The sequence below is a fragment of the Chrysochloris asiatica genome, unplaced genomic scaffold (genome assembly GCF_000296735.1).
Source record: "Chrysochloris asiatica unplaced genomic scaffold, ChrAsi1.0 scaffold00132, whole genome shotgun sequence".
Taxonomy (NCBI): Eukaryota; Metazoa; Chordata; class Mammalia; order Afrosoricida; family Chrysochloridae; genus Chrysochloris; species Chrysochloris asiatica.
Window position 1 is genome coordinate 6,620,332 of NW_006408650.1, and position 11,032 is coordinate 6,631,363.

Sequence of the window (11,032 nt, forward strand, 5' to 3'; positions counted from 1 at the left end):
CTGTGCCCAGCACTTGCCATCAAGGTGTGCTCATTGGAAGGAGGGCCCATCCCTGGCAGTAAAGGGTGGTGCATGTTAGCATCTTTTCATGTTTTTATTTGAGCCGCACTTGACAGGGAAGGAGACAGATCCTGCGGAGCTGGTCAAACCAAGTGTGCTCTTTCCTGACCTTATCCACCCAGCGTCCTGGCCGCTGAACCCCACCCACCATAAGAAGGGTGTTGGTGGCGTGTGGGTTAGATGACATGAGTGATAGCAGTTCAACCTTCCTGTGAATGATGGGGTGCTAGGAGGTGAAGTGGTGAATGGTGTGGCTGGGGGAGGTCGCCCAGCAGTCCAGCCTTTGTCTTAGTCCACTTGTTAAACTGTTGTACAGCTGCACCACTCCACAGGGTTCAGACCTTGAGAAATGTGCCCTGTGCGTGTTTGACTACCTGAGTGTGAGGCCTCTTGCTCGTTGGAGGTGCTCAACCATTGTTCTGAATGAAGTGTGTTTCTCTAGTGCATCCACCCTGTTCAGAGCGGTGGCCACTTGACAGAGATGGCTGCTTAAATTGAAACTAATTCAAATGTCAAGTATGGGTTTCTGGCTGGACAGATATCTTTAAAGAGTAGCGTACTTAATGGAGATTGCTACGTTTGAAATTGTTTTTCCCCTGAAAAATCACACTGCCCAAAACAACTTCATAACCTGGGAAAGTGTTCCGGAAACTGTTAAGTAGGTTGCAACATAGCCTGCCAGGTATGATCCCTTTACTGACAACAGTATCAGTATGCGTGTGTTTGCCTTAAAAAAACTGGGGAGCTTCAGAACGTTCTGTCAGTGCAACAGGTTGTGTTGAGGCACACTGACCCCTTCGTGTGTGCGTCGAAGTGGCACCAGCAGCCCTGACGTGACTATGCCCAAGCTAGAGAACAACAGGGACCTCGAGTAATTTGTAAGCAGAAACACATGTTTGCTTTATAATGGGTACTTCGACAAGGAAGATTTTTTTTTGTCTTCCCACAATGGAAACTAGGAAAGATGGAAGAGAAAGAAAAGTTTGCCCTAGAACCTTGCATTTCGTGAAGAAATGGCCAATGCTGGGTTTTCTTTCGGACTTTCTTATAGGTCACTTTAATGTCAAGAGGATTTTTTTTTTTTTTCCAGCCAACTGAATGTTAGTTTTTACAGGAAGTCAAATAGAAGGCTGGAATGTTGCTGTATTCTTTTGTAGTGGGTCTGCTGGTAACACAGGTTTCCCTCCCTGCCACCTTTGGTCCGTTTCCACCTGCTCTGCCAGATTCTTTAGGATGGCAGTGTGGTTTGGCAGGTATTCAAGTAAATGAATCACTTTTCCCTTACCCCAGCAGTCTAACAGAGAGATGACGCCCTCAAAGACTGTCACCTGGCACTTGTCAACCTGGTCTGCCCTAAAAACGGTTCTCAGAGTAGCCATCTGGAATATCTGAGTGTAGCCTGTCCATGGTCAAGGGAGAGAGAGCTGAGTGTGATGTCTTATATCCAGGGGCGTGTGACTTTGATTGGGTGCTGGTTAGCAATGTATATCATTGCTTTCTGGACCTAAAAGAAATTTGGAATCTGCAAGTATCAAGTATCTAGAACTTCAGACTGTCTGGAGGGAAAGAAACCTGTGTGCTGTGCTTCCTTGTGAGGGCCGCTCCTGGCTGGAGGTGAAACCTGAGAGGAAAGAAGTTACAAAGACTAGATAGAGCAACAGCTCAAGGCTCAGATGGGTTACACAGACAGCGGTCTCAGTGTTGCTCTCTCTGAAAAGAAACATAAGTTCCGTGTCATGCAAATATTGACTAAGACTGTAAGAGACTCTTCCATGGTGGACAGTGATCTCTGATTTGGGTCTTTTTTAAAATGAGATATGGTGGATAGGGTGGGAGTCTAAGCTCTGTTGTCCTCTTCCCATCACAATCCTATGGCTTACTCAGAAGACCGTCTTCCTCCCTCCTGCTTTCTTCAGGCCGAGAGCGAAGAGACCAAGGAGCGGCTGTTCGAGTCAGTGCTCAGCGAATGTCGGGACGCCATCCAGGCGGTTCGGGAGGAGCTTGAACCAGATCAGGTAGGGCAGTTGGCTGAGCTGCGAGCTCGGTCTCTGGGTTGTGGGTCCCTTTGTGTGTTCCATTCCCAGGTGAGGTCACAGTGGACTGAATGCATTTATTTTCTTAGACACATTCTTTCTTTCTTTATTTCTCTCTTACTTTTTCTGATGTGTGGAAGTCAGTTGACCATCTCAGCAAGGCCCCTGAGTCAGTCAGGGTAAAAATGTCTTTTCCCTTTTACTCAGTTCCTCCTAAAAGCTTCATACATTCCCTGTCAGTCCTAGGGGCTCGTATTCGTACCTCCAGAAACTCAGCGCCATGAAGCACAGATGTCGTGTGTCCCAGCTCTGGAGACGAGTGGCTGAGCACAGTCTGTGGGGCTGTGTTCCTCCGGGAGGTTCTGGGGAACCCAGGGAGATGCCGTATCCAGTATTCCAGAGAAAGCCTCTGCCGGCTTCCGGAAGCTGCCTACGTGCCGTGGCTCGTGCCGTGGCTCGTGGGGTCCTCCCTGCAGCTTCTAGTCAGCAGTGTAGCGTCCTCTCTCCCCTTAGAGCTCTGCTTCTGCCCCTACATCTTCTCTCACTGTGGCCCTCCTTTCTCCCTCTTTCCCACAGAAGGACCTTTAGGAGGACATTGGGCCCATGGGATAATCTAGGATCATGTCCCCCTCTCAAGGTCCTTAGTTCTGAAGGTTAGGGTGTGTACAGCTTCATGGGGGAAGGGACAGGGAGCAGCTTGACCACAGGAGGCAAGCACTCACAGCACAGGGGGTGGGATTAAGACCTAAGGCCTAGACCTTAAAGGGGAGCCGTGGCCTGTGCGGTTCTGATGTTGATGCTTTGGGACATCTGGCCAGTGCTCAGAGGCCTCTTCCTGGAGGCCAGTGACCCTGTCCTGTAGCACGTCAAGCGGATGCTCATTGTTTGAGGGCTGCTGGCTTCCTGGGGTCTGTGTGAAGTGCTGGCACCAGGGGTCAGGCCAGCTGCTTTATCTTGACTGTTGTCACCTTCTGCAGAAACAAAGAGACTACACTCTGGAAGGGGAGTTGGGGAAGGTGTCAAATCGGCAGTACCTGCACAGGTAATTGCGGCTTTCATTGACTTTGTAACCTTGTGTAAGATCTCATTGGAACAAAAGCGTAGAGTCATTTTAGTGATAAATTTTTATTTTTATTTTTTTAATTTGTTAAGTGCCGTTGAGTTGGTTCTTTTGACCTTGTATAGCATTTCCAAGGAGCGGCTGGTGGATTTGAACCACCAGCTTTGTGGCTAGCAGTCCAATGTTTATCCTACAGCGCCAAACCGCACTCCAGTAATGTTAGTATGTGTGTGTACAACCCTGACAGTGCAGTGGTTAAAGTGCTCAGCTGTGAACTGATTTGGCACCTTGACCCTACCGGCCACTCGGCACGAGAAAGCTGTGACAGTCTGCTGCCGTAAAGATGACAGCTTTGGAAACCCTATGGGACAGTTTTGCTGTGTCCTCATGGGGGCACTGTGAGTCAGACTCAATTCGATGACAATAGTGCCTGGTCTTTTTCTGGGGTCTCTTTCTCACACTGATTTCTCCGTCTGCTCTGTGCCAGTGCATATGGCTCTCATCACCTTTCAGGAACTGGGACTTTGAGCTCACCAGGAAGAGCACACCTCCCCACCACGTTTCATCTTCAGGTGGATGGTGACTCTGTCTTGTCCAAAGTTTGTTCTCTCCTAACAGTCTAAACACTTGGCACATCTCATAGAAAACCAGCCAGCCCAGGATCTGTTGGCTACACAGAAGAAAGGGGCAGAGCAGCGTTGTTGGGGCTTATTGGGGAGAACTAAAGCTGGGACCTGAGAAAACACTGCTGCTCACCACCGTCTTCTCCACATGGACTTGAGATGTTCAGTTCTTGTTGACCACTTGTAACTCTTAGGTAGTGAGTCTGAGAGTCTCTCCTCTGTTCGAGCAACCAGAAACACAAGCGCTCCCTTCCTGAAGCTTCATCTTCAGTTTAGATGATGTGGTATTGTGTGAATGGTAGATTGACTGCCAAATGGCTCAGGTGCGTAGATATTGAGCATGACTGGGCCTTTGAAGCGGCCCGTTTCAGTAACCCAAAGAGAAAGCTGAGGCTCACAGAGTGTCAGAGCTAGGCATTCCAGTCCAGCATTCACACTTGATGCCCCTTGCCTTGAGGCCTAAATGAGCTCAGGATTGTGGGTTTTATTTAGGACCAGGAGGTCAGTTCCAGGGTAAATTGATGAATCTGGAAGCTGTCTAGGAGAAGGCTAGAAGGTGAGCATTCAGAACTTGAAGTTCACTTACTCCCCCATGTTCACGTAGTCCCCTGTGGGGACTTCCTGAGTTGAGCCTGTCAGTCCCCTCTTTTGCCCTCTCCTGCTTGTGCTGTGGATTAGCAATGGGCCGCTAACCACAAAGTTGGCAATTTCAACCCACCAGCTGCTCCACAGGAGAAAGATGAGGCTGTCTGCTCCCGTAGAGATTGATGGTCTCAGAAACCCTCCGCAGGTCTCTGTGAGTCGGCACAAACTCCATGGCGGTGGGTGCGCTTGTCCTCTCCACGGAATCAGCCCAGAGGAGGATGGACATCTAGATGCACCTGTTTCTGAAATGGAGTTTCACGTTGTTGCCATGTTTGTGTCCCAGGAGTTACAGGCACTTGCCAGGGAGTTCACTGAAACGCAGCAGATGGCACGCGTGACCTCGTGAGCGTACCCCCTCCCACTTAGTTTCTGAGAGAGAGGCTCACCGGGACGAGGAGCAGCTGTGCTGGGAACTTGTTGTTGAAGGGTGGAAACTCGCCCTTGTTCCAGAGGCTGCCTTACCATCTGTGGGGCCACTTTGTGGCTCTTGCAAAAAGATAGAATTCAAGCTCACCTCAAGTCTTGTGACATATGGGCCTCACATTGGCCCACTGCTGATTTGCCACTGAACAGCAGCCAGAATTGAGGGCCCCGTGAGCTTATGGTGCTGCTGGACAGCCATGTCCTCTCCACCACAGCCCAACTCAGGTGTCCCCGTGCATAACCCAAGCTGACATCTCTGCATTCCAGTTACCTGACCTTCATCAAGCTCTCGACAGCAATCAAGCGGAATGAGAACATGGCCAAAGGGCTGCAGAGGGCCCTGCTGCAACAGCAGCCGGAAGACGACAGCAAGCGCTCGCCCCGACCCCAGGACCTGATCCGCCTCTATGACATCATTCTCCAGGTGAGCCAGAGGAAGGGCTGGGGAGCCGACTGTGCTGTTGGCTGGGGCAGACAGATGAGCAGTCTGAACCCAGCTGTGTGTGGCTGTGTCACTAGTAGCAAGCCTGTGGTGTTTACTGAGCACATCATCTGTGTCACATGTTTGCCTTGATGTTCTGGAGTACCCCGAGACCTGCGGTCACCCTGTCTGCCCTCAGGGTTGTGAGGCATCTCTGTAAATGCCAAGCTAGTGGGCTGTTCTGAAAGGAACATTCAGAGCTGGGAGCAGTCCCTTATAGCGAGAGGTTCACGGAGTCGCTGTAGGAGGACAGGTGAGCTGTGTCTCACAGGATCAGAGGGGACTGGAAGTGACAGCAGATGTGGCCGCTGACATACAACACCTACAAGGACTTGTCACCATTACGTGGAGCCCAAGCTCTTATCTTTGCCCTTGTCTGTTTGTACAAGGTCATGTTGAGGCCTTTTTTGTCCTGAGTTTTTTGTGATGTCTGTTGTACAGAATCTGGTGGAATTGCTCCAGCTTCCTGGTTTAGAGGAGGACAAAGCCTTCCATAAAGAGATAAGCCTCAAGACCCTGGTGTACAAGGCTTACAGGTATCGTCCTGGGCAGGTCTCTGCTGTCCAGCTGTTCTGTGCATGTTGAGAGACTGGGCCATTGGCCCCTGACTATGTGAATAACTTGGGATCCGAGAACAATTAGCCCAGCTGGAGCCCGAGGCTGAGTTTCCAGTGTCATAAGACATGGGGAGTCCTCTCGTTCCTCCTTCCTCCCAGCGGAGAATTAACAAGTAGTGGAAAGGGGGTTCATTAGCTCTGGATCAGGGTAAGCGTAGACTCAGCTGTGCCAGTGAATCCCCTTGTTCGTTACTTGGAAGTGTGCAATGTAGCGTGGTGAAGGTCTAGGCAAACATCCAGGTAGAGCAGCGCGAGTGTGCACATCCTTTTCTGACCTGCCCACCCCTCACTCTGCCTTTCCTGGGGCCTCTGCCTGCTAACATTGCCCCTTCTCCTGATTCCCTGGCACTCTCTCCTACGAAGACCCAGCAGCAACCTGGCCCTGTTGGATCCCAGAAAATCATTTCCATTAGAAGAGGCGCCTTTGAATTGAGTGACTAGGATGTGTGGGTGGTGGAGGGCGGACATACATTTGAGCCAGGCAGTGCCCCTTCCTCCATGCCTGTCCTGGCTTTTACTGCATTCCTCTGGGAACTGACTTCCTGCAGGGTCTGAGTAAGTCAAGGAGGGTATCATGGGGGACCAACACTGGTCCCTGGTGCCTTAGTTAGTGTTGCAGGTGGATCTAGCAAGCCTAAACCTTTAGGATGTGGGGATCTCCCATGCAGGGGTCCTGGGGTGGAGAGGTCTGGACTGTACTGAGCGCTGTGATCAGGAGTGACCTGGCTTTAGAGTGTGTGGCTCTCCCCCCCCCATCAGGTGTTTCTTCATCGCTCAGTCCTATGTGTTGGTGAAGAAGTGGAGCGAAGCCCTGGTTCTGTACGACAGAGTGCTGAAATACGCAAATGAAGTCAGCTCTGACGCCGGGGCCTTCAAGAACAGTCTGAAGGTGAGCCGTTGGCTTCTGTTTCCAAAGCTCTTGAGAACCTGTGTAGAGAGGTCCTGTTGGGGCTGAAAGAGGAGGACTGAGGGCCATTAGCAAAGCCCCCTCCACACCACAGGGAGCTAGAAGACTTGAGTCCCAGTCTGCATGTTCGCAAGATCCCCAGGGGGCTGGGGTGCATATTAAAGCAGAAGCCATGTTGTCCGGAAGTGTAGCCATGGGAAAGGCTCCTAGTTTGGTTGGTTTTACTGATGGTCAAATGACAAGCAGCTTGTTAGGCTTGTGGGCTGTTGCAGTGATGCAGAGATCATTGAAAAGATCTGGTCCAAGGGATCCGTGTCTGTTTGACAAGGGGAGACTGTTAGGAGTCACTGTCATTGGTGGTGGGGACTGCTGCTGTCCCCTGGGAACAAAGGGCAAACCTGGCTCTGCCTTCAGAGAGCGCATGGGTTTTCTTGTAATGAGGACACATATGGGGAAGCCCCTCTCTGCATACAGAAGAAGCCCCAGAGACGGTAGGCAGAGGCAGGGAGGTGGGTATAGATGGGGGAGGGCAGAAAAGCGGCCCATGGGTTGGCATCATCACAGCCCAACCTCACTGTGGTAGAGTCGATTCCGAACCTGAGTGACCTCCAGGGTTTCCAGGTCTGTCATCCTTACAAAGGCAGATTGCCACATCTCTTTCCTGGGAGAGGCTTTGAACTGCTGACCTTTCAGTAAACTGGAATGCTTAACCACTGTGCCACCAGGGTTCCTTTAGCAACATCAGAATAGGGTGTTATTTTGGGATACAATGGCAAACCAATGTGGACCATTCATCTCCAGAGAGGGGGGAAAAAAGTGTTTTACCAGTACGCATTTGACTGAGCGCGTCAGAGAATGCGCTTTTGTGCGTGGGGCTTTGTGGCATCCTGACTTTGTCAGATCCTTCCCGCTGTTGCCTAGTAAGAGGCTAAAGCCAAAGAGTAGCTTCTGCTGGTAGAGGCAGCGGAGAGTCACCCCTCAGCCGGGCGTCCTGACTCTGAATCCGCTCTGCTGCTCCTAGGAGCGCGACTGGGCAAGGTACTTCATCAGTTTTCTCATCTGTAAAATGGGAGTGTTGTGAAAATTAAATTAGGAGCTGTGTTTAGTATGCCTGGTACAAGATAAACATTTAGTAATGGTATAATAATTTATTAAAGCTTTTAAGTTCACTCATGATATTAGTAAACATAAAATATTTATCATTAATACCACTTTATCCAGGCATTATTACATTAGCCTTGATAGAGTCCCATTTGAAACAGACTCGTTTTTTGTAGTTGTTGTTTCAATAGAATTGTTTAAAAGGTAAAGTCTCATGAAAATGCCAGTGGGATCTGTGAACTATGAAGTAGGTTTGTGTACGGTGAGTCCTCTGCCCTGGCCCCGGCTCTAGTGTTTTCTGAATTGTTGCAGGACCTACCGGATGTGCAAGAGCTCATCACACAAGTGAGGTCGGAAAAATGCTCCCTGCAGGCAGCAGCGATCCTAGGTGAGTGTCTGCCCGTTCCTGCGACCTGGGCACCAGATGGCCTGACTGCCACTGCTCCTCGGCTCTGCCCACACCCTGACTGGAAGTCTGGAAGGAGTTGTGGGTTCATGTTGGCAGCTCCAGTGAACTCTTTTATTCGTCCTAATCGTTATTCAGTATCCTGAAGGGTTTTCCTTATACAGAATCATGTCACCTGGAAATACAGTTTTACCTCTTCTTTACCAATCTGAATGCCTTTTATTTCTTTTCCTTGCCCAGTTGCTCTGGCTAGAACCTTTAGTGCAGTGTTGAATAGAAGAGGCGAGAACACACGTCCATGTCTTGTTCCTGAATCTAATCTTTAAGATTTGGGGGTTAATTAATCTTGAAGATTTTATTGTTCCCCCGCCTTCTGCCACCAGTCACATTAACGTAGACTTGTGGGGACCCCCATTATGCTGCCCCTTCTTCCTCAGAGGGTCTTCTGTACAGCTAGCTGCAGCAGCCACCCGTACTCTGTCTGGGGTTTCCGGTCTGTTGCCTGCACCACTTGCAGCAGGATCGGACCTGAAGGGAGAGGACTCGCTCTCCAGTGTGTTAGCTGCCTTTGCTCTTGGGATTTAGGACCTTCAGTTGTCACCAGAAACAGGAGAGCCCTCAGTTGTGACTGTAGGGTATTAATTCCCTGTCCTTATGGAATCTCTGTGCAACTTTCAGATACAAGCGACTCCCACCAAACAGAGACTTCCTCCCAAGTTAAGGACAATAAGGTGAGTCTGGGCTGTGACTTTTGGGGAATGAAGAGTAAGATTAGTAACTTGCTAGAGAGATACTCGTTTACAGAACAAACTCACTGCGGCCAAGTTAGTTCCGACTCATAGTGACCCTGGAAGACAGTAGGGTTTCCCAGGCTGTGAGTCTTTAGGGAGGCAACCAGCCTCATTTTCCTCCTGTGGAAATGGTGGACTCAAACTGCCGACCTCGGGGTTCTCAGCCCAGTGGGTAATTCACTGCGCCATCAGGGCTCCATGTGTAGAATGTTGTTTATAAAGTGCCGTTGAGTCGGTTCCAACCCACAGCGACCCTGTATAGGGGTTCTGAGCAGGAGCTGGTGAGCTTGAACTGCCGACCTTGTGGTTCAAACCAACTTTGCAGTCCAGCGCATTAACCCACAGTGCCACCCCAGGACTCTGAGTCATGGAATCGAGAGCTTTAATTTCTAAGGAAACACCTTGCTTTCCTCTGTTCCCTTGAGGTTCTGGAAACTGCCCGTCTTAACACTGGGTAGGTGTTGGTTGTTGCTACGTGCCGTCAGGTCAGTTCCAACTCATCGTGACCCTTGTGGGGTTTCCGAGGAGTCCTTGTGGTTAGCAGCCCAGCATTGATCCTGCAGTGCCTCTGCAGGCCTCCATTTGGTTAGGTGTCTGGAGTGCCCCCAAAAGGAAGGGTGAGGATACTGTTACTATGCAGACTAGCCCCTGTGGGTGGGAGCTGTACTCCAATCCCTGCCCACCTCAGTGGCCCTGACTTTGACCTAGAGAATGTGTACATTCTGGCCCCTCCTTAGAGGGGTATGGAGATGGAAGGAGGTGACCACAGTCTTCAGTGCTTACCACTCAGTCTCCTTTCTCTGGTTTTCTTCCAGCCTCTGGTTGAACGGTTTGAGACATTCTGCCTGGATCCTTCTCTGGTCACCAAGCAGGCCAGCCTCGTGCACTTCCCACCGGGGTTCCAGCCCATCCCCTGCAAGCCTTTATTCTTTGACCTGGCCCTCAACCACGTGGCTTTCCCGCCCCTGGAGGACAAGTTGGAGCAGAAGACCAAGAGTGGCCTCACTGGATACATCAAGGGCATCTTTGGTTTCAGGAGCTAACCAGGCTCTTCGTTGGGGTGGGGGGAGAGCCTGACTCTTCAGTCTGTGTTGTGCAGAAATCCCAGCAAGTTCCATGCTATTAAATCCAGGTCTGCATTGGCCCAGGGCGGGAGCTTGGTACCTGCAGCCCTGCCTTGCTATGTCTTGTGTGTTTGTGCACTTACATCCTTAACCCTGTGTTGGAGAGTGCCCTTCTGTCTCTGGTAGATGTGTGCCGGTTCACTCTGTCTCCCGCACCTCCAGGGGAGGGGTCACTGCTACCTGGCCCTAGGTGAGCCGGCACTCCCTTTGTTCGGTGACACGTTCAAGGGGGGTTGACGCCATCACAGGTGGGCCTGGAGCTGGGTTCGTCTGTACCGTGGACTTGACAGTGGCTGTCATTGCAGTGGGGCAGCTAATGAGTCTCAGAGCCCTGGGAAGTTTGTCCAGGGCCAGGAGTGTGGGCCTGTCTCTCCAGGGTCACTCCCTTCTCCACAAGGGCGCAATCAAGAGAAGAGCTCTATTTTTAGACGAACTATGTTGTATTCAGAAATAATTAAACCAAATCTTATATTAAAAGGCAAAGGTGATGGAGACTGCCTGGTTTGCATGGCCTCGCCACACATCCAGCCCCCTTCCTCCTGGGGGGCTGTGGGGGTCCAGTTCCCCAGCCCTCCCGACTGTCAGCTTATTGCTCAGGCTGGATGAGGGGTGGCAGAGGCACTTCTTGTCAACAGCCTTCCCAGTCTGATTTTAGATACCGTTACATCTAAAGCAAGTTCCTTCTTTATTCTTTTTTTTTTTTTTCTCTCAGTCATTTTTTTCTTATTTCTTTTATATCATCAATAATAAAAATGACAAAA

General features: G+C 50.5%; 1 protein-coding gene across 2 annotated transcripts in view; it reads left to right on the top strand.

Moving 5' to 3' along the window:
* SRP68 (signal recognition particle 68kDa) overlaps positions 1 to 10,455 on the top strand; it is a 50,218-nt gene extending 39,763 nt beyond the window's left edge. For both annotated transcript variants that reach the window (XM_006869561.1, XM_006869562.1), the window contains exons 10-17: positions 1,977 to 2,075; positions 3,071 to 3,135; positions 5,112 to 5,268; positions 5,767 to 5,861; positions 6,702 to 6,831; positions 8,263 to 8,338; positions 9,035 to 9,087; positions 9,963 to 10,455. In XM_006869561.1, coding sequence (XP_006869623.1) covers positions 1,977 to 2,075; positions 3,071 to 3,135; positions 5,112 to 5,268; positions 5,767 to 5,861; positions 6,702 to 6,831; positions 8,263 to 8,338; positions 9,035 to 9,087; positions 9,963 to 10,190 — 903 coding nt within the window. In that variant the 3' untranslated portion in view covers positions 10,191 to 10,455. The remainder of the gene's footprint in view (positions 1 to 1,976; positions 2,076 to 3,070; positions 3,136 to 5,111; positions 5,269 to 5,766; positions 5,862 to 6,701; positions 6,832 to 8,262; positions 8,339 to 9,034; positions 9,088 to 9,962) is intronic.
* Positions 10,456 to 11,032: the final 577 nt, after the last annotated feature.